Below are 24,223 nucleotides of genomic sequence, written 5' to 3'. Positions count from 1 at the left end.
GATGCCGCCATTCAGCTAGGCGGGCTCGCCTCGTTTCGTGCCGACAGAAATACAGCTCTCTGCGGTAAGACTCGCGGTGGTGGCTTGTGTGTTTACATCAACACGGAATGGTGCAAGAACTCTATGCTAGTCTCTAGTTACTGTTCATCGCTGTTGGAGCTTGTGACTGTTAGATGCAGACCTTTTATCTACCACGGGAATTCACCACTGTTTGCATAACCGAGTTTACATTCCCCAGCGCTAACGCTAAGGAAGCGCTCTGTGAACTGTATGGGGCTATGAGCTGAACTGCAGAACGCTCACCCCGACGGACTGTTTATTGTCGCCGGAGATTTCAACCATGCAAATCTCAAGACAGTGCTCCCTAAATTCCATCAGTATGTGGACTTTGCAACGAGAGGGCTGACGCAGCTTGATCTTGTTTACACTAACATCCCAGGCGCTGCACGGGCGGAGCCCCGCCCCCACCTCGCTACTCAGACCACATCTCTGTTATGTTAATTCCAGCATACAGACCGGCTCGTCAGACGCACAAAACCGCTTCAGAAGCAGGTGAAAACCTGGCCAGCAGGAGCCATCTCTGCTCTTCAGGACTGTTTTGAGTGTACTGACTGGCACATGTTCAGGGAGGCTGCAACATATGGCGATTCTACCAACTTGGAGGAATACACAGCATCAGTGACCAGCTACATCAGCAAGTGCATTGATGTCACTTTCTCCAAGACCATCACCACACGCTCCAACCAGAAGCCGTGGATGACTGCGGAGGTGCGCACGCTGCTGAGGTCCCGAGACTCCGCCTTCAGAGCAGGCGATAAGGCAGCCCTAAGAACAGCTAGGGCCAAACTGTCACGGGCAATCAGAGAGGCAAAGCGCCGACACACCCAGAGAATCCACAGTCACTTCCAGGACAGCGGTGACACGCGGCGCATGTGGCAGGGCATCCAGGCCATCACCAACTACAGGACAACATCAGTTGCCTGTGACAAAGATGCCTCCCTTCCAGATGCGCTGAACGACTTCTACGCTCGATTTGAAGTGCAGAACGACGTGATGGCGAGGAAGTCCACCCCTCCTCCCAACGACCAGGTGCTCTGTCTTACCACGGCAGATGTGAGGAAAACTCTACGTAGAGTCAACCCACGGAAGGCTGCTGGACCAGACAACATTCCTGGCAGAGTGCTCCGAGGATGTGCAGACCAGCTAGCAGATGTTCTTACCGACATCTTCAACATCTCTCTGAGCAGCGCCGTTGTTCCAACGTGCTTCAAGGCCACCACCATCATCCCCATGCCAAAGAAGTCTTCAGTGTCCTGCCTCAACGACTACCGTCCCGTCGCGACTTACACCCATCATCATGAAGTGCTTCGAGAGGCTCGTCATGAGGCAGATTAAGACCCAGCTGCCCCCTCACTAGACCCACTGCAGTTTGCGTGATCGTTCAAACCGTTCAACGGACGATGCCATCACCACAACCCTCCATCTGGCCCTCACCCACCTAGACAATAAGGACTCATACGTTCGAATGCTGTTCATAGATTTCAGCTCAGCATTCAACACAATCATTCCCCAGCACCTGATTGGAAAGCTGAACCTGCTGGGCCTGGACACCTCCCTCTGCAACTGGATCCTGGACTTCCTGACTGGGAGACCTCAGTCAGTCCAGATCGGGAACAGCATCTCCACCACCACCACCACACTGAGCACTGGGGCCCCCCAGGGCTGTGTGCTCAGTCCACTGCTGTTCACTCTGCTGACTCACGACTGTGCAGCAATGCACAGCTCGAATCACATCATCAAGTTCGCCGATGACACGACCGTGGTGGGTCTCATCAGCAAGAACAACGAGTCAGCATACAGAGAGGAGGTGCAGCGGCTGACGAACTGGTGTAGAGCCAACAACCTGTCCCTGAATGTCGACAAAACAAAAGAGATGGTTGTTGACTTTAGGAGAGCACAAGGTGAACACACTCCGCTGAACATCGACGGCTCCTCTGTGGAGATCGTCAAGAGCACCAAATTCCTTGGTGTTCACCTGGCGGAGAACCTCACCTGGTCCCTCAACACCAGCTCTATCACCAAGATAGCCCAGCAGCGTCTCTACTTTCTTCGAAGGCTGAGGAAAGCACATCTCCCAACCCCCATCCTCACTACATTCTATAGGGGGACTATTGAGAGCATCCTGAGCAGCTGCATCACTGCCTGGTTTGGGACTTGCACCGTTTCGGACCGCAAAGCCCTGCAGAGGATAGTGAGGACAGCTGAGAAGATCATTGGGGTCTCTCTTCCCTCCATCAAAGACATTTACAAAAAACACTGTATCCGCAAAGCAACCAGCATTGTGGACGACCCCTCACACAAACTCTTTACCCTCCTCCCGTCTGGCAAGAGGTACCGAAGCATTCGGGCCCTCATGGCCAGACTGTGTAACAGCTTCTTCCCCCAAGCCATCAGACTCCTCAATACTCAGAGACTGGTTTGACACACACGTGTCCTGAGTTGCACTTTAATTACTGTCACTTTATAACTGTCTGCTACCTCAATAACTGCTATGTGCATAGAACATTATCTCATAGTATGTTATGTTTACATTTTTAGAAACTGTCATCATTTTGCACTACTGAGTACTGGTCGGCGCTGCACTGTGTCTATTGTCCTGTTCATTGTCAGTAATTTGTTGTACTGTCCTGTACTTTTTGCAAATGTTTGCACGTGCACTTTATATAGGTATATATAGGTAGTTTATATAGGTATTTTATTTCGTTGTGTAGTCTTATGTCGTCCTGTGTTGGTCCTTTGTTGTTTTTTTGTAGCACCATGGTCCTGGAGGAACGTTGTCTCATTTTGCTGTGTACTGTACTAACTGTATATGGTTGAAACGACAATAAAAACCACTTGACTTGACTTGACTTTATTTAAAGATCATCTTTCTCCTGACTAGCATTAAAAGTGATTTGTTCAGTTTAGGCTTTAAAGGGTTGCAACACAATAAAAAAAAACCTTTATTGGGATGGTTGTGTTGCTCAAAGTCAATTTTATACCTTGTTGTTTTTGGATTTTTATTTTATTTTAATTTGGACCATTTTCTTATTCCAATTGAGTCGGAGTTCCTCCCCATATTTTTCTTGAAGGCTTGATCGTCCTTTCACAGATGCTTTTTGTGCATTATAACCACTCCTAAACACTGGCTGCAAATGAAGGACTTTCGTATCTTCCCTGCAATGCTGTACAAGCTGCTGACTCCATTAGTAACAACACCTTTGAAGTGTTTGTTTGCATTGGACTTTTATGAGAGCTTCTAAAATAGGAAAAGTTGGGCTGGGATTTGTTGATCAACATTTGTTTGGGGATCTTCTGATTGATTTTGGCCAGGGTCAGAAATGAACTGTTCCATTTAAGGAGCAAAATTTGACCCCTGAAATAGATTTTCATTGCCATTTTTCCTTTTTGTAAGGGAAAATATTTTTCTTTCCTTGTCATCCTTTTAGTCAAATACTATAGTTCAGTCAGTTATTTCAAATTGAGTAATGAGATGTTTCAATAATAGCATAATTGTTTGATCATTGTTCACTTTTCTTCATGTATCTCTAAATATTTTTGCTAACTATTTAACATAAGAAACTAATATAATGCAATGACCGCTTCCAACAATGTTATTAAACATCCAGATTAAATCATTTTTTTCATTATTAAGTAAATTGAAAGCTGTTGGTTAAGTTTTAAGTGATTTTTCATACCTGATTATTGATTAACTTCTAAATAAATAACGGGGTTTTTTTTTTGACTGATAGCAAGCAGCACAAGTGACATGCTGAGTGCTGATGAACAGGGAAGTATTGCACAGAAAGGGAGCTCTTAGTTTTACTCACAAGGACAATTTATGTTGAATGAGAGGAGCGAACAATCATGTAGTTTACAATGGGAGCAGAACTGATGCGGAGCGAGAGGAGTGCCTGCCTGTGCGGGTCAATGATGTGAGAGGATCAACATCTGCACGACATTCAAATAAAGATCGTGATGTGCATGTTTTTGTAACTGTATCAGATGTTATTAAATAACAGGAACTCATTGAAAGGGCATTTCCCCCCATATTTTATGGGCATTTGTCAATTTTGGTGGCATTTTTGCAATGATTCCCCATTAATCTTTGCCCCTGGTATCGGCCAATTAAATATTTACTTTATTAAATAGCAAATGGTTTTAATTGTATTACCTGTTCAGTCCTCAAACATGCACTCTTCTGATTAGGGATGCTCCAATACCACTTTCTCTTCTGATTCCGATATCAGAAATCTCAGTATCGGCCGATACAGGTGTTATTTTTTTGCATAATCAATTTATAATATCTTTACATTATTGTGTGGAACTAATTGGGAGTACTCTTTAAAATGTAAAGATACACAAACCTCTAACTACACATTATTTCAATATAAATGTATAGATTATTAAGAAACACTTCATTATTAACTAGTATACTGGATAATGGAGCAGCATAATGAACTGTAATTCCAGTACAAGTCATAAGTAGAAAAAATATATATATATATATATATATATCATTTTTTTGGTGGAATTTTTTTTCAATTTGTATCTGGACTTTAAAGTATTCAGATCTTTTTTTTTTTTTTTTTCAATTTACTTGTAAGATATCCGGTCACTATTAATTCACAGTTATTTTTTACCAAATAGTTACCGAACTATTGAGCATCTGTTCGTGTGTTGCGCTCAAATAAAATAAAAATAGCTGCGAGTCTGTGTAAATGGAGCAGCGTGTGCATTTTATATATTTATACAGCCTTTTGTGATTCACAGAGCTATCGCACGTCTTCAAGTGGCTTTGAATAAAAAGCACGAGTCATATGAACTACATTAATGGTGTTTTAATGGTTCTTTTTATGACATTTTTTTATCCAATACGTATCTGATTTGGATCGGGCTCCTCTGACCGATACCCGAACCACCTAAAAGCTTCTGAATTGGAGCCGATACCGATCCAGGTATCGGATCGGTGCTTCCCTACTTCTAATACAGAAATCAGACTGCATTAGAATAAAGCTGAATCTGTGATGTGCACTTGGACTGGCCTGGTAAAATAGAGGGTAATGGCAAACTCTGCTGGACACATTCAGTCGAAGGGACCGTAATATTGGAGAGACTGGTGGTTAGCTGTCTGGATAGAAAATACTGTTTATACAGACACACACAGGTGCAGCATTGCGCAAAATGTGTTGTCCTTCCCAATCTCAACAGAAATTGCAGTGATAGCTCCATTCATTTTTAAAACATTATAAAAACCGTTTTAGCAATGTTTTTGGTATAAGTTGAATGAAACTATAGGCCAGCTTGCATGCCAGATAATAGTGTTTTACACTGACAAAAATAATTTTCTTTATCAGTCTTTTTGTTTCTAGTACAAATGTAATTATCTACCAAAATAAAAAGATGCACAATAGTAGTATTTACTGGATGGCAATATGCATATGGAACTGATGTGCAGATGAGGTTATACATGGTAAAGACAGGTGTTGTAGGTGCATATGGTTATTTTGGAGATCAGACAGGGTGGCTAATAAAGCTTGTGCATGCATGTAGGCACAGTGGGAATTATAAAGGGAACTTTGCACATACGATTTTATAAATCTGAAACAAAAATAGCTTTTTGGGATATATACACTTTTTTTTTTTTTTTAAGCATGCAGCCTAAGCATAGTTTTATACATGAGGCACTCATAAAAAGAGGTATCTGCACATTCTAGAAATAAAGACTTAACAGCTTTTATATCATTTAATCACTGTGTATTTGCATTGAATTCAGTAAATATTGTGCCTGCTGTGAGATGAGTAAAAACACTGGAATGCACCTGTGTTCAGTGTTTTTATATTAATGCACATTTATAATAAACAGTATGCATATACTGTGTATTACATAAATACAATTTCCATTAGTAATATAAAGTGTTTTTGAACCAACTATTGTTCTTGAGTTCTCATTTTTATGGAGGTGACTCATGAGCAGCTGCACATCCAGTGTGTGTTTCTTGTACTCTTGCCAGTTGATTAGTGCCATCAGTATGCTGGATTGTGCAGCAGCAGTGAGCGACTATGGAAACAAGGCCAATAGCTTTATCTTATTCGTCTGACAGTTTGTAGATTATTCGAGATTGATTTGTCTGGCCTGGTGTGAATGGCTCCATTGAAATCTATTGTTTCCATTGAAAATCTTTTCATTTGCAGTGAACATTCACACCAAATATTCCATCTTTGTGTAAATAAGCCTTGAGGCATGCTGCTGCCCTACACAAAATAAGTAGCTATTGTTATGTAGATTTAGATTAATCAAAATAAATAATCATGATTAAAATATCAAGGGAAATACTCATCAATTATGATTTGTATCCTAATCATTCAGCCCTACTTCCCCCAACGTAAAGCTAGCTTGACTGTAAATCTGCTTGGTAGCAATATAATAATTCCCTTCCCTGCACACAGTTGAATTTTGCCTCTTCTTTTGGATCCACAGATTGTAAGCCTGCAACTGTGTCAAATTGGTCATTTGATGAAAGTTGTCTTTTCTGCTGCTTAAGACGAGAAAAAGTGAAGGTAGTTTTTTTTTTTGTTTCTTAACATTTCCCCTTCTCCTGTCAAGACCCCATGGAAGCAGCATTTTGGTGTGTTTTTTCCCCCCCTTTAGGGTATCTGATTTTCTATACTAGCTATACTATGGACAGTTATTTAAGTAATGTGTTCAAAGGACACAGTGTTTTCATTTGTAACATTTTAATGTTATTTGTTATTTGAACAGTTTGAAATACAATTACTGTTCCAACTGTGTGATTTAGTTGTATTTAAATGAACAGAATACCTTTTGCACACCTTATTGTTTGTTTTCTCCATCAACAGGAACATGTAGTTGCACTCATCAAACAAATAGTGGAAAGTGGAGGTAAACCTTTACTAGGTAAAGATCCTTCTAATATCAGCAGACTCGAGTGGCAGTCAGAAGAGTTCCTGGATGCAGTGCTACACAGGAGAGGTGATTATAGCACAAATGGACTCATTTAAATGACAATGGCCTAGTTTCCATCCACCTTTCCTGTTATTTTGTTATCGACAGAGTGAAAATGCTAAAAACAAAATGTGCTGCCTTCTGCCCATTTCCATTTAAAATGGCCTTTTATTGATAAAAATGGTGGGTGTGATGTCATGCCTAAAAAAACACTTTGTTGCATAAGATTTGGTTTAGTGCAAAATAAATCTGCCCTGAAGCCATTTCCATTCAGAAATGTGTTTTATCGCTAATTCTTCTCCCAGATGTCCCTAGGAGGAGGAATTGCAATCAAAAAGGAACTGTTGCCTTCATCTAATCAAAATAATTGCTATCACAGCTGCATTATGTCCAGCATATTTCTCCAGCAACTTTTAATGACCAACTGAACTTGATTATCATCTAAAATAAATTTTAGCATCATAGTGCAAATGGATATTTTCTGATGAAGCAGTAAATGTGATCCAAGGTAAAGATGGTTAGATTTAAAATATTTAAACGTTTTAAAATGTTCAAAAGCTAGTTTTCTGAAAGTGAACTCCACATTGGACAAATAGTTCTGATAGTTTATATTCTTGAAAAAAGTGCAGAACATTCTGAGAATGTAATTAAGCCAACTTATTTCATCTATAGAACAGGGTACGGCTAAATAAAGTTTGTGTAACTAAAAGGCATATAGATCTAAAAAAATATTTTTTTCGTTTGGTAATTTATTTTTTTACTTCCTTTTCGTTTGCTAATTAATTTTAATTTAATGCTTTTTTGTTTGGTAATTTATTTAATACAAAGAATTTTGCCTGCATTTTTTCAAAAGGAAAAACTAAACAATAATTTAATAGAATTGGGCTGTGTTCCAAAAAAAAAAATTATTATTTTCTCCTAGTAGTGTGTATTTTATTTTTTTATTTAAAACAACTTTGTGCACAGAAATATGTTTTTGTATTGTGGGCTAATTCCGTGACTGCCATCTATTATTTTGAATGGTGTGGAAAAGAAACTTTATTAAATTAATGGATGTCTATCATGATTAAATTAATCACAAACAGTGGCCATTCATTTGTTCTCCGTGCACTTGTTGATGTGAATGATATGAGATGTTTGTGTTGGCACTCCTGGAAGTCCATAATCACGTACAATAAATTGGCTTTCAATACTGTCATGATATCACAGGCTAACATTTGGGGAAAACTCTGTCATGTGACACTATTTTTGCGTTAATGCCCTTTTTTATTCGACAAAAAGTATTTCCAAATCAGTTTTTTGCGACATTTGATGTATGCGCTTGAGTTATACGAAAAAATATTATGCTGACATTTGTGACATTTTAGCGATAAATGTGTGTTTCCATCAGCTTTATTTTGATGCGCTAAAACTTTTTTTTAACGGAAAAGTTGTTAATGAGGGTACAATGTGAGTATTTCACTCACATTTGCGAATGTGACACTTTTTTTTGGCTGCACTGGAGCAAGTGACCGACGATCTAACACCTTTTGAACTTATTTTAGCCTACCATCAGATAAAAAATTCCCCAATGCATCTAACCTCATATGCAAAGTAATTTGGAATTGGCGCGTTAATTATTTTGCATCAAGAGCGCCATTTTCTCACTCTCACATTGCTGCAAGCGTTCTCCGCGCGCTCTCTCACACACACACATGCGCACAGAGAGAGATTGAAGCTATAAGCAGATGGTAAGGGATCCACACGATGGGTAAGGAGGCCGCAGGAACTGGCTGAGCACTCTGCTTCGTGTGTGTCTCTCTCTCCCTCTTGAACTGGTGTACCCGGATCCTCTTTATCCCTCTCCATGCTGGCTGTTTCAGCGCCGGGCATCCATTGTTACGGCCCGGCCACGCCCTCCTCCTTGTCACATAGATATACCATGTAAAAATTGTTTAAGCAGTCTCTTGCGTGTTTTTAATGTAAAAATCAGGGACAGAATTTTAAATTATGATTGAGTGGTGTCTTTAAAACATGGCACTTGTGCAAGATTGGGAAAAACGGCGAGATGCAGCACAGTGGTCAAAGACCTCTGTCTAGCGCAGGGTTTCATAAAAAAAAAAAAATAAGCAGAGAAGGTTCTAAAAACCTAGGCCTTCCACTTTCCCAGCCCTGGAAGTGGTGAGAGTGAGTGATGACCGGAATAGAACTAATGAGTATTCTTTGTTTGACATGAGAAGTCAGCTCTTTTATACTTTTATTTTGTTATCATTTGAATTGTTGTAACATAAAAAAAAAAGTTGTTGATAAAACTATTTGACCAGTTGATTAATTAAGACAACTGCTTCACTCTCTTTCTGCTGGTAAACAACATCATGAGTGTAGATCACTCACAGGTTTGTCGTATAAATTATCGTATACATCTGAGCCCAGCCTAGAGTGTAATGTAATGTTTGATCGTACATGGGAAAGGGTTAACCACTAATCTGGTAAGAATTACCAATATAACATGGTTCCCACGTGTCCTGGAAAAATGTACATTTTGAAATGCAGTTTTCCATATATGGAAAAATAATAATTAATCATTTGTCCTGGAAAATATTTTGGTATAATAAAACGGTTTGACTGTTGTTAGTAAGGTTGATAAAGATTGGGACTCGGAATAGAGTCAAATACACAAATTTGTATCGGCGACCTTGCATTGTGAAACAACATGAAAGATTAAGAGTGCTTACACTCTTGTGATTGATTACAGCAGTGGCCAATTGTGTGCTTGGCAATCACGGTCCAACTGAGGCAGATCGCTTGATTGGTTACAGCATTCGTGAAACTTCTCATTCATAAGCAAACCTAATGACCTGGGGACAAGTAAGTGTGTTTAATACTAGCGTCAAGTCCCATACCGGGATAGTCGTGGGGCCAGAAGTTTTTGGACGTTTCACACCTCGCAAGACACCTGTGCTCATTCAGGGCTCCTTTTTTAGATGTGTCTTTGGAGACAACTTTGCATCTGCCTATCTTGGAGAGTAATTTCTTTCCAATAAAAATCGGCCTCTTCCAAAAAGCTAGCATGGGTAGACAGTGACACGTCACTACATGTAGGTGGTGACCATGTTGGCAGACATGAGGGACCCTCATCTTAAAGGAATATTCAGGGTTCAATACAAGTTAAATTCAATCGACAGCATTTGTGGCATAATGTTGATTACCACAAAATGTTATTTTGGATAGTCACTCCTTTTATAAAAAAGCAAAAATTTAGGTTATAGTGAGGTATTTAGAAAACATTTTTGGATGGTTTAAAGGCAGAAATATGAAGCTTAGAAAAAATTATGTTAGTGCATTTTATAAAATTATGTTAAAACTCATTATTATTTGAGCTGTAAAGTTGTTTACATTTTTATTCATTTGAATGTTTTTAAGCAATTTTTAGCGCACAAAAAATGTGCATATTGTTTGTCGTGTGGCTATACTTTTGAAATATTTTAACGTACAAAATTGGCAACCATTCACTTCCGTTGTAAGTGTCTCATGTAACACAAATTTTTGCTTTTTTAAAGGAGGGACAAGTCAAAATGATTTTTTGTGGCAGTCAATATTATGCTACAAATGCTCTTGTTTGAGCTTAACTTGTATTGAACACAAAATATTCCTTTAAGCCAGCCCTGAAGGTGTCTCATCTGTAGCAAGCCTAGCGGTGTGAAGGCAGCTATGGTGGCCATTAGGGCTGGACGATATTGTAAAAAAACATTGCATTGCGATATTTTTATTTGCGATATTTATATATTGTGATTTATATATTGCGATATGAAAAAAAACAGGATGACTTCGCCAGATGACATGAATAGCTCTATTTGCGAAGAATTAATTATTCTAGAATGATTGGGGTGATTTTGTAGGGAACTGCATCTTCATGGAAAAGAAACTGAAAATGACTTTTTACTTTTTGACATATTTTGGGTAGATAATTTTATTATAATAAATAATACACTGTTTATTTCACCATGGTTCCATTGTATTCATGTAATACTCCTATCAATTCACCCTAAAGTCAATGATCTAATTGCTTACCCTAAAATAAAGGGGCTCATTTGTGAATGAAGTGTGGTGTCTAGAAGTGATCCAGATTACAGGAGGCTTTATCTCTGTACTGCAACCAGGTTAAAACAGCGCATTACCGGATGCTGTCAGGTTTCATTCCCAGGAAGGAAACTTGTTGACTGGGTACCAACTTGCTTTTTTTCCAATTGACCCCGAGTCCCAACTGTTCCAAACTGAAGCATCCCTCAAAGACTCTGCTATGCCTCCCAGATAGTGAGTCAGAGGACACAGAGGTTGATCTGTAACCACTGTGGTCAGAGTACTGCCTGCCCTCAGGGAACAGTCGTTAAGGATATGTGAGTTAGTCAAAGCTGGAAATCTGCCCATTTTTATGAGGTTGTTGGTGAAAATACAGCAAGGTTTGTAAACTTTATTTTGTTACAATACGCATCAAATACACATCAAATGAAGGTGTTTCTGAGTTGTTCCAGGGAATGTTTCCTGATTTGCAAATAGCCAAATCTTTCCCCTGTGGAAAGTGCAAAACCAGCTAAATAAGCCAACAAAGATAGAAATTTGTGTTTGTATACAAAGTTTGATTTTGCGGCCACAAATGGTCAATATGACTCAGATGAAACTTTGCCTTAAGTTTGTTCAGGGTTTCTACGGGGCATTAAAAAGCATTCAAAGTCATTAAATGGATTTTGTGAAAATTAAGGCCTTAAAAAGCATTAAATGTTATTCCTACAGGCATTCAAAATTTTGATATTTTTGACAAAATAATATTACCAATTCATTTTGAATACAGCCTTCACAATGAATAACTTTGATTTGCTGTCGCAAAATATGTACATTGGTGTGAAAAACACGTGGATCCAGTTTGGTAATTGCCTTCGGCGGTGCAAAATTGACGTAACACCGGATGTTTGGACAGCGGCGTGCTGGGACCTAGAGAGTTAGAACAGAGAACGCAAATTTAGTAAAGTTGCAAAGAAATGGGTAAGTGGGTAATTTAGGACATGGTTGCTTAAATGTTTGGTTGTCAACATGGAGCCGTTAAATCTAATATGCAGTCCGATGGCCACAAATCGGCTGTAAGGCAGTGTAAGCCACTACCGAAGGAAAATCGATCGGACTTTGACCAGTGAATGCGACGCTGCAGGCAGAGGTGCAGCACCACTACTCATACGCATCAAATGAAGGTGTTTCTGAGTTGTTCCTGGGAATGTTTATTGATTCGCAAATAGCCAAATCTTTCACATGTGGAAAGGACAAAACCAGCTACATTTTAAAATGTGGACTTGCCCCAATAATATACATATAAAAATAAAAATAAGGACCATATACAGGATCTACCTTGATGAAGAGAGGAGCAAGAGAGAGGGTGCCATGCGTGGACTTAAGAGGAAAGCTTTGGAAGATGAACTGGAAGAACTGAAAAAGAAAAGGGAGGTGTTGATGGAGATGTGCGCCAGCCTTCAGAATGATGTCGATCAACTAGCTGAGCAGGCCAAAAACAAATCTAACACACTCATGGCTCAAATGATTACACAATCTAATACTATGAGGAGATACAAGGACAAATGAAATTAACTGAGAAATGTTGAGTCAGAGTTGGAACTAAAAGTGAGCGAAATAATGCACTAAAAGTTGAAACTGTAATTTCTATAGCACCTGAATTTCGCATACATTAAGTTCCAGCCTTAAAAAGTTCAGAGTTTTTCCTTCACTATCCAGACTGATAGAATTTGTGGTTACAGTTGAAGGTTACGTGTATCTGATGGCGGTACAATTTACACAAACAGAAACATAATGGCTTTTTTTCTAGTCATGGACTGATTTTTCAGTATGCTTATAGCATTCAATATCTAGTTGATTGGTACTATGTTAAATTAAATTTGACATATCTGCAAATAAATTATATTTTAAGTCTACTGAGCCATTTCGAATTCAGTTCAGAGTGAAGCAGTTTATTTAAATTATGTAGATTTGTCTCAAATATCCAAGATTATTATTATTGCATCATTGTCAGATTGAATGGTTATAATTGGGACCTGGGCTTTTTAAATGTGTGTGTGTGTGTGTGTCTATATATATATATATATATATATATATATATATATATATATATGTGTATATATATATATATATATATATATATATATATATATATATATATATATGTGTATATATGTACATATGTGTGTGTGTGTGTGTGTGTGTGTGTGTGTGTATGTGGTTAGTCATGGGTCATGTATGGCATTAAAAGCATTAAATTAGATTTGATGATACCTGCAGAAACCCTGTTGTTAGTGATTTAAAGGTTATCTTAAAATCACTGCACTTGCTTGGTTTATGTCTTATATTTTATGTTTATTCTTATTCTATTTCTGACCATGTATATGCACAATTGAACTGTCAACAGAATACACTCCAAGGATTCCGGATCCACACATCCCTGTGGTGGCTTGTAATATTGTGCAGCAAATGATTAATCAGTTAGCCACATATTATACCTCAAGAAACAACTGCTCTCAGGACTTCCTTCAAAACAATGGAAAAATGGACCAAAGCCTTCTGAAAGCAAGCTGTGTCACATCAACTAGTGTTGTCGAGACAGCTACCACTGCTTCTCCTCAGAGCTTCGTCATTAACAAGTTCATCATGGTGGACCAGGATGCCCCGCTGGACCTGTCACTGAAGGTCAAAGTAGAGAACTTGGAACAAGGTAAATTACAGAATTAAGAAAAGTCTTTAAAAAGCTGCTATGTTAGAAGATATCCATTGATTAAAGTAGGGCTGCATCAAATAATCGATAATGAAATTTGTCAATTATTTCAATTCGTTTTTTGTGCACATCAGTACACGATTAGTATACAATTGGTTTAATTAGATAATTTGTCTCTTTAGATGGAGTTCTTGACCTTTCAACTAAGAAGTATTTCAACAAAGGACATGCGTCATCTTTCAGTAATTCTCATGGCCATGTCAGTCCTGTTGCGCATTTGGTCAAAAGGTAGAAGAAACCAAGATGTCTTTTCTGTTAAACCAGGTTTATACACTGGCAGCCAAAAGTTTGGAATAATGTACAGATTTTGCTCTTGTGGAAAGAAATTGGTACTTTTATTCACCAAAGTGGCATTCAACTGATCACAATATATAGTCAGGATATAAATAACATGGAAAATTACTATTACAATTTGAAAACAATGTTCAGAAGTTATTAAACTACAGAGTTCTCATCAAAAAATCCTCCACATGCAGCAATGACCGCTTTGCAGATCCTTGGCATTCTAGCTGTCAGTTTGTCCAGATACTCGGGTGACATTCACCCCACACTTCCTGTAGCACTTGCCAGAGATGTGCCTGTCTTGTCGGGCACTTCTCACACACCTTACAGTCTAGCTGATCCCACAAATGCTCAATGAGTTTAAGATCCATAACACTCTTTTACAGTTCTCTTTTGTCCAATGTCTGTGTTTCTTTGCCCACTCTAACCTTTTCTTTTTGTTTTTCTGTTTCAATAGTCGATTTTATTTGCAATTCTTCCCATAAATCCTGCACCTTTACTGTTGTACATGAAACTGGTGTTCAGCAGGTAGAATTCAATGAAGCTGCCAGCTGAGGACATGTGAGGTGTCCATTTCTGAAACTAGAGACTCTGATGTACTTATCCTCTTGTTTAGTTATACATCTAGCCTTCCACATCTCTTTCTGTCCTTGTTAGAGCCAGTTGTTCTTTGTCTTTGAAGACTGTAGTGTACACTTTTGTATGAAGTCTTAATTTTTCTGGCAATTTCAAGCATTGTATTCTCTTCATTCCTCAAAACAATGATTGACTGACGAGTTTCTAGAGAAAGCGGTTTCTTTGCCATTTTTGACCTTAAGACATGCCAGTGTATTGCGTAAAACAAACACAAAGTTAAGCTTAATTTAAACAAATCAAATATCTTTCAACAGTTTTTGATATAATTGCAAGTAATTTTCTAGTACCAAATTAGTAATTTAGCATGATTACTTAAGGGTAAGGTGTTGGAGAGATGGCAGTTTTAAATGGAGCCTGTCTAGGTTTGATAAATTACTTTTTTCAAATAGTGATTTATATTAGTAATGTCCTGACTATACTTTGTGATCAGTTGAATGCCACATTGGTGAATTGAAGTACCAATTTCCAAAGTCTGTACATTATTCCAAACTTTTGGCCAGCGTATGTACTTTAATGTTTGCTTTTTGATGTTGAGACACTGTTGTTTGTAAAAATATTTGCATGGTCTTTCAGGGACCCTGATGATGTGAGCCTTGCCCGAGTAAATCTACAGTCGGCCTCCACTTTAGAACAGTTCATGTCTAAGCTGTGTTTGCATCACCAGTGCCAAATAGTTGATGCATTGGGGTTCTTGCAGACTGAAGTCAATAGTGTGGCCAGTCTTGACTCCAGCAATTTTCAAGCACTTCCATCTGCTCCAGCTTTGTCAGAGGAGCAAACAACAACCACCTGTAGTCGCGTATTGTTTGAAGCAAGGTCTGAGAGAACGTGCTGTATGGACGATGCTGTGGGCATTACTAGAACTCAAGAATCCTCTGTTGTCAGGTCAAGTGAAGAGGATACTGGAGAGGTTTTGAATGCTAGTGCTTCCAGTATTGCACCTGTAACGACCGAAAAGCCAGAAGACATTCACAACTTGGGTGTTGGGGTTTTGTCTTCTTCTAGAACAGCTTTTGAGGGTGGAAATGTAAGTACTCCTCCTAAATTTCAAAGTATTTTCATCATGAAAAAGACCACGTCTGATCATATAGGACCAAAAAAGTTGTTTGGCTCAAACCTTCAACATGTTGGTACTGACACTGTAAAGGAGTGCCCATGCACTGCTGGGAGATGCTTACCAACGTGTACTGCAGAGTCTGATCAGGCTGGTCTCTCTTTAAAGTGTGCACAGAATTGTTCGTTATTACAAAACATGGATGTTGTTTTAAAGCCCCCCACAATTCAAAGGACATCTACTGTAGCTTTACCAATATCTCCAAGAACAGCCAGGAAAAGCAGAAAGGGTTTCTGCCTTCGGCAAAGGAATACCGCTTCAAGTTATATCCTAAATGAGCCTGATTGTGACTTGGTGTACATTAGAAAATCAATAACTGAATGTCAGCCTCAATCACACAATCGACTGCATCCACGACAAAATGCCCGGAAGAGCACAAGGGGTCATAAGTACATTGAGGAGTACTTGGAACTAAAAACTGTCCGTACGTTAGCTTTTAAGTCTGTCAGTGTTGCCAGTGGGAATTGTCCAGCTCTTGTGCAAGTTGTGCATACTTCAGACACTCCAAAGCAGTCCCTCTCCAAGCCTGACAGTGTTCCTCTAATGAATGCACCGATAGCAGGGGATTGCATGAAAAATGTTATTCAGAGTCTATCATCAGAGCAGATACCGGAGAATGAAATGCCAGGAGATGTAAATGTAACCAGTCAAGGTCTCATGGTTGAAATGACTCAGACTAGTCAAATTGAAAGGAATGAAATCAACCATCAACTTGAATTTAAACAGAGTGAATTAACCATGAAACAAGATTTGATCACAGATGCGCTCAGTTGTGCTTTAAATACAAATGTGAATGAAAAACCTAAGGAAATGGTAGAAGTCATAGAAACCACTGAAACAACAGAACTTGTAGAGAAGGAAGGGACTGGTTCTCAGATTGGACACTTGTCGAAAGAGTTGGCATGTGGTTTAGGAAATAAGGCTAAGTGTCAGGATAAATACATTGAGCCTTCACGGAGTCACTCTGTATCACCTAATGTAGCCGAAGATGATTTAACCTTTAAATTCAATGTGGAACCAACAAATTATTTGAATCAAAACCTCTCAAAAGGAAAGATTGTGCTAGATATACAGGAACAATCAGAGGCAATTGAAATTAAGGCAAATGCTGAGGAGGATGGAGGTGCTCAAGAGCAAGTTTTGCATGATATTGAGGACAATAACGGTGCTCAAGAGCAAGTTTTGCATGATGTTGAAATTGATCTCAAAACGGCAAATACTTACAAACTACCAATGACGAGTCAAGGGGATTCAGAGGAGTCCAGTTTGATGGAAGTCACTGCTGCACAACCACTTTTAAAATGTATTGAGATGGATATGGCTACGCATACTCAAAAAGATTTGGATGCAAAAATGGTGCTTGCGAAACCGTTGTCTTCCGACAGATGCTTGCGTAGTAGAGGTTCAAAAGGCAGTGTTGCTTTAGTAAAAGACTATGTTAAGTGTAGTGCATCAGAACTTGTTAACTCAAAGATGACACAATCCAATGATGAAAGCACCAAGACTCCTTTGGTTAAACAGCCTCTGAATTCCATTGAAACAAATGTGCATTTTGAGGTTGAGCATGATTTTAAAACTTTAGAATTTATTGAAACGGGAGCCAAACCTAGTAATAGACTAGTTGCGGATCATACAGTTAAAACGACACAAAAACAAAAATCAAGATCAGTTAATGAGAAAGAGGAGCATCAGAGTCTAAACCTCAAAATTAACAATGATGACAAAGTAACAATTATATCATCTGAGGTTATTCCAGAGACTGTTAGCATCACCTCCACTATCGAGAGTGGACAATTGCCCAAACTCTCTGAAATCTCTGACAAAATAAATCTTAGAAGCAGTCATAATGAACTTTCTGTTAGTAGAGACGACGACTCGCCCATCAAAAAGATTCCACCAAGCTCTGAAAATATGCTGTTGAGAAGTAGAAGTAATATTGAACAACCTTGTAGCGAATCAAGCAATCCGACCCCAGGAGGTCATCCAGAGAACCAAGGGCATATGCCTTTAAAAAATAATATCTGTACAAGTGAACAGGCAACCAACAACGATTTGTGCACATCTCCTAAAGAAAATACTTCTGAGAGCGTGATGCATATGCCATTAAGAAATCGGACTAGTAGCACAATTAAACAGACTGTTACTAGAGATTCCCCTGTTCAAAGTTCTATAAAAAGTTCCAATTCCAATTCAAGTGTCTTCAGTGAACAACCTATCAGTTCACACTCCAATACTACCTGTAGAAAAACAGAGACTGTATGTCACATGCCCTTGAGAAGTGGTTCCAATTCAACTGCAGAAATGCCCCCTAAAAGGAAATCTGCTGTTGTAGATGCATTAGAAAGCCCTGGGCGCATGTTTTTGAGAAGAGGCAACGTATCTGTCACTGAAAAGACTTGCCACTCTGCAACACCATCTAGTAATTATAAACGTCCTCCAAGACAACAGAGAGTGTTGGCAGCCCAAATCCAAACTCAAAATAATATGGAGGCCCAAATAAGAGACTCTTTAAATTTGTCAGTTGAATCGCTCTGCGTAGCTAGTCTTCCACGAACTGAACCTGTTGTTTGTAGTCCCCCCAAGATTTTGGAAGCTCTAAAGGGAGAACAACACCATCTGTTAATTTCCAATTTAAATGCAAAGTTTGATAAAATGCAGAAAAGTTGGGTTCAGATGGACAAGGAGGGCCAACCTGCACCAAAACACAAAAACAAAGCAGACAGACTTAAAGAAATCTGGAAAAGCAAACGCAGAATACGAAAGTCAAGACCATCTGAGCAACAGAAATTCTCTCCTGTGCAAATGCTATTCATGAAGCCCTTTGACTTGCCCAGTATATGCAGATGGTTCTTGCAATCAACTGAAACAAAATCACTTGTCATTGTTAAGAAGGTGAACACTAGACTACCTTCTGAAACACAGTTGTGTTTTCAGTCAGCAAGAACAGGGTCCTCTAATGGAATATTTCCAAGTCTGCAGGCTGAACGGTTAAAAAAGCATCTGAAAAAGTTTGCTATTTTATCACCTGTAAAAAATAACCCTAAGAATCAAATGCTAATATCAAAAGCTTTAGGTCGAGATATCACTGTGATGAGTAAAGAAAAACATAAACCAACTACTGCCACAAGAATCTCTACAAAGGCACAGAGTATTGCAGGAGTGACGACAACACAGGCTCCTGAGAGCCTTGGCACAGTCACGGGCAATGTAAAAAATCCAGCAAGTGCTAGAATTCTTAGAAAATATTCTAACATGCGTGAGAAGCTTCAGGTTCAGCAAAGTAAAAAATGCAAAGAAAAAACATTTAAAGGCACTCATTTTAAAACATCAATAATTCAAAAGAAAGCCACCAAACGGAAATTGCCGACACGTAAAGGAGCAAAGTCTGCGATTGTCCAGAACTTCAAGTCCTTGACCAAAAAGGCAAAAACAAACTCCTCTACACTTGAACGGCCTCCTAAAAGAAACCCAGGTCACAAAGATGGTACCTTACCAAAAAGGTTGCAGGCACTTGCGAAAGTGACGAAAGCCAAGAATGAACATGCCTCAACAAATGCTTCAAGTAAAAAAGAGGCATTGACCAAATCTGGAACTGATAAGGCAAAGCCAGCAAAATCTAGTGGGACTAAGGTTGATGTAAAGAAATCATTCTTCAATAAAGGCCCTATTAGTTTGGAACCACAATCACTAGGTCTGTCACTGGAAGATCAAGTGTTAACTAGGTCACAAAGAAAGATGGAAGCCCTACCTTCACACTCTGAGGCCACAAAATCCTCCAAAAAGCGATCCTTGGAACCATTGGTCACTCCAAAAAAACGAACAAGGACTTCAAAATCATGAAACATGTACACAGGTTCTAGATTATCATGACGTGTGTGTGTGTGTGTGTGTGTGTGTGTGTGTGTGTGTGTGTGTGTGTGTGTGTGTGTGTGTGTGTGTGTGTGTGTGTGTGTGTGTGTGTGTGTGTGTGTGTGTGTGTGTGTGTGTGTGTGTGGAAATGTTTCTTGAAGATGTACTGGAGAACAAGGGGTGATTATGCTTTTCCAAACTGTTACTCTTTTTTTTTTTTTTTAAAGGACAAATTATATTTGAAGATTTATTTATTTTTTTAAGCTTACGTGAGCATTTTCAGAGCTTTGAATATATTATGAACTGAGAGAGATTGGTCTGTTAGCTAGTTTTGTCAAATACATTTTCCAGTTATTCCTCTTTTTTTGTCAATCTTTTCAAATATGCTCTAAGAAATATATTTGGTTATTATAAAAATGATCTAGCTGTGGTTCTTTTTGTTTTTTGATGAACCAATTCATGTAATAAAAGATTTAAAAAATAAAGATTGATTCCCATTGATGGGGCATAAATATGGTATAAATAATCATAGATGTCATTTATGGATCGGACAGGTAAATGGCCCTACCACTTTCTGCCTTTGCCATTTTTTTTTCCACTTTTTAAATTTTCATCAAGTGTCTAATGCAGAAGAAACATTGCCAGTTCTTGAGCAGGAGATTCCATTACATTTGTGTGTGTTATGAGTGGCAATCCAGCACTGGAATGTGGTATTCTGAATGATATGATGAGTGCTCGTTGTGGCTGTAATAAGTTAGGTTGAGTGACCAGTAGGGCTGGGCTTGTGGTGGTGTTGTTTGGCAATCCAGTTTATGGTGCACCTATTGAGCTGGACTGTGGAGCATCACAAAGTGGAGCATGACAAAGATGATGAAATTGGCAAAATTTAATCGAAAAGAGATCGCACAAATTATGTTGGATTAAAGCCAAAACGGAGTATACTTGAACCTGTTGATACAAAATTCCCCCCAACACGGTAGTGATGTCACTCCGCTTACATTTTAATATATAATTTACCATCTATAAATGCAATGAATGTCAACAAATTATACATCTTTTCAAAGGTCTAAGGGTTCAACATTGATATCTGATCTGATTCACGATAGCAATGCTCCAGAAACAATTTAGTTATTTGTGCCAGGAGTACAAATTAAAACATCCAGTATCAAAACGGGACTTCATACCTTTATTATGAAAACGTGATCACCAGATGAATCCAGTTCTACACTTTGGGTCAATTGTCCATGACAAGCGTTCATTGAAAAACGTCCAATAGCACTTTTTGTCCATAAAAGTGATACATTTGAGAAGCATTGATATATTCTATGTTGTTTACATGAGATCTCGCCTGAAAGAATTACCCTTCGTCATCGTTCTTCAACAAACTGCAATCTGAGCAGCATTCATATTGAAAAACTGTATATTATCTTATATATTAGAGTCCCATAAACAAAATGAGCCTGTCTTCAAAATCTATTTTTAAAAATGGGGCGTAGTTTTATTCATAATAGCGAAGCAGCGCAGTCAGATTTTGTGTCGTCTTGAAATGCGGAGCCTTAATTTTACTCTGTACACCGGCAGCGATTTTTCAGAGAAAAAAGCTTGCAGGAACCTCATTTTATGTTAGATCATCTTCAAATTTGAAACGTAACTTCTTTAGACTTGTGACTTTGAGAACATTCTATTTCTGGGTTGTCTTGGTACTTTTATTGTTTTTTTTAGATTATAAAAACATGTTCAGCATAAAATATTTCCATTACTATAAACTTCAGCTTCTCTAATTTCAAAAAATAACAACATATATGAATTCTGAATTCTTTGGGAAATAAACCCCAAAGTGTCTTCTTTCAAAAGATACTACAACTGTGTCCATACTCCAAAGGGTCCCATAAATACAACCATTTAAGTTCAGGTATGTCATTTTCATGGCTTGTGCTCAAAAATGGGATGTGTATCAACAGGTTAAAGGTAGCTTTACCTCTGGAGTTAACTTGTAAATGTTGTTAACATTAACACAAGAGGTCTAACAAATATGTTGTATGCATCTGATCTCCCATTAATGGTATGAAATGTATATAGTGATAAAATATTGATTTCGAATGATATGAATAAAAATAGCATGATAATATATACCACCCAGCCCCAGCAGGTGACCGTGGCAATGTTCTCTCTTGCAAACAGATGTGCAAGTTTTCTAGAATGTTCCACTGCTCGTGCTCTTGTCCAGTTAAATCGCAAAGCAAAATGCAAATAAAATGTGTCCTGATTCATGATGGTCAAGTCATTTTTATTTGTATAGCGTCTTTCACAATACATAATTTCAAAGCAGTTTTACAGAAGATAAAAATGTAATCTCTATAATGTCCATGAGTCATCATTGTGTAGTTTGATAAAATATGATTGTGAATTGTTTTTAAAAATATGTAATTAAATAATAATTGAATTTATAACCCCAGTGCGCAAGCCAAAGGTGATTGTGGCAAAGAACACAAAACTCCATAAGATGTTGATTAATGGAGAAAAATAACCTTGGGAGAAACCAGACACACTGTGAGGGCCAGTTCCCCTCTGACTAACATCATGAATATAATGTAAATATTACTTATGTATAGTTAAAGTCATGGTTTAAAATTATTAAACTAAGTAAGTGTTAAGGGTCAGTGTTTAAACATCGATTTTGTTTGAACTGTATGATTAATGACTAATGTCTTTTGAAGTCCATAATGGATTAACTGCAGAAGTTCACATAGATGCAATTGTTTTTGTTAATTGGTTGATGAAGGGTTTTGTTGGCAATTAATTTATTGTCGATGTATTCTATTTCAAAATTGTAGTCCATCAATAGACAAAGGTGATGCAGGCAGAGATCAGGGATGTGAAACGCAGTTCAACCTGGCCAGTAATTTTGGTGATGTCTATACTAAGTCCAAGGTACAGGCAATGGCATATGTACCTCAGGTCTTATGGTTGGAGTTGCAGTGGAGTCCAACATGAAGCAGGAATAGAGCTTGATCAAGCCGGTTCTGGTGACCTCAGGATAGGAGTCCCAAGGTTGAGACAAGGAAACAAATAAAATAATATTAGCATAGATGCCATTCAATTTATTGCAGAGTTATAGATCATGATAAATGTTTCTAGGTCCAGCAGACCCAACTAAAACAGCCCAATTGTGAGTTGAAGGATAAATTTGGTGTATGCCTGGCTGAATAGATTTACATTTATGCATTTTGGCAGACACTTTTATCCAAAGCAACTTACAGAGCACTTATTACAGGGACAATCCCCCCAGAGCAACCAGGAGTTAAGTGCCTTGCTCAAGGACACAATGGTGGTGGCTGTTGGGATCAAACCAGCGACCTTCTGATTAACAGTTATGTGCTTTAGACCACTGCGCCACCACCACTCCTTATAGATGAGTCTTTAGTCTAGACTTAAATTGAGGGAGTGTGTCTGCATCTCGAACAGTGTTAGGGAGACTATTCCATAGTTTAGGAGCCAAATATGAAAAGGTTCTAACTCCCTTTTTTGGATTTTGATATTCTAGAAACTATTGACAGGCCAGAATTTTGCAGTTGTAATGAACGTGATGGAATATAGCGTGGTAGAAGGTCACTTAAGTACTGTGGAGATAGACCATTTAAAGCTTTGTATGTAGTTAACTGAATTTTAAAATGAATACGAAATTTAACAGGTAGCCAATGTAACGATGATGAAATGGGGCTAATATGATCATATTTCTTGGTTCTTGTTAGCACTCTGGCAGCTGAATTTTTAACCAATTTAATTTGATTTATTGATCTTGTTGGACATCCTCCCAGTAGTGCATTACAATAATCTAGTCTTGAGGTCATGAAAACATTAATGAGTTTTTCGGCATTAGCAACAGAGCATGTGTCATAATTTAGCTATATGTCTTAGGTGGAAGAACACTGTTCTACAAACATTGGAATTTTGCTCCAATAATTAATACCTATTAGTACTTTGTCAGAATTGAGTAGAAGGAAATTTCTGGTCATCCATTCTTTTATTTCATTGATACACTCTGCTAATTTGGAGTATTGTGATATATCTCATCAGGTTTTGAAGAAATATAAAGTTGTGTATATCCGGCATAACAGTGGAAACTTATTCCACGATTCCTGATAATATCTCCCAGGGGAAGCATATACAAGGAGAAAAGCACAGGCCCTGAGGCCTAAAACTGATCCCTGTGGCACTCCATACTTTACTTTTGTTTGGTTTGACAATTCCTCATTTACATAGACAAAGTGGTAGCGGTCTGCTAAATAGGACCTAAACCATGCTAATGCAACTCCACAAATGCCAACATAATTCTCTAGCCTACTCAAGAGAATGTTGTGATCTATCGTGTCAAATGCAGCACTAAGATCTAAAAGAACTAGAAGTGAAATGCAGCCGCAATCAGATGATAAGAGCAAGTAATTTGTAACTCTGATAAGTGCAATCTCTGTACTGTGATGAGGCCTAAATCCTGACTGAAATTGTTCATATATTCTATTTCTCTGTA

At 38.4% G+C, this 24,223-nt stretch overlaps 1 protein-coding gene across 1 annotated transcript in view; it reads left to right on the top strand.

The window, feature by feature from the left end:
• Nucleotides 1–22,234, top strand: part of LOC127618088 (uncharacterized) — a 37,593-nt gene extending 15,359 nt beyond the window's left edge. Inside the window, exons 3-7 of the mRNA XM_052090329.1 lie at nt 6,521–6,600; nt 6,901–7,033; nt 13,452–13,754; nt 13,937–14,042; nt 15,306–22,234. Coding sequence (XP_051946289.1) covers nt 6,521–6,600; nt 6,901–7,033; nt 13,452–13,754; nt 13,937–14,042; nt 15,306–19,686 — 5,003 coding nt within the window. The 3' untranslated portion in view covers nt 19,687–22,234. The remainder of the gene's footprint in view (nt 1–6,520; nt 6,601–6,900; nt 7,034–13,451; nt 13,755–13,936; nt 14,043–15,305) is intronic.
• The last annotated feature ends 1,989 nt before the right edge of the window (nt 22,235–24,223 follow it).

This window comes from Xyrauchen texanus, chromosome 24 (genome assembly GCF_025860055.1).
Source record: "Xyrauchen texanus isolate HMW12.3.18 chromosome 24, RBS_HiC_50CHRs, whole genome shotgun sequence".
Lineage (NCBI taxonomy): Eukaryota > Metazoa > Chordata > Actinopteri > Cypriniformes > Catostomidae > Xyrauchen > Xyrauchen texanus.
The sequence above is the reverse complement of the archived record's forward strand: the minus strand, read 5'-3'. Positions and strand labels throughout refer to the sequence as shown.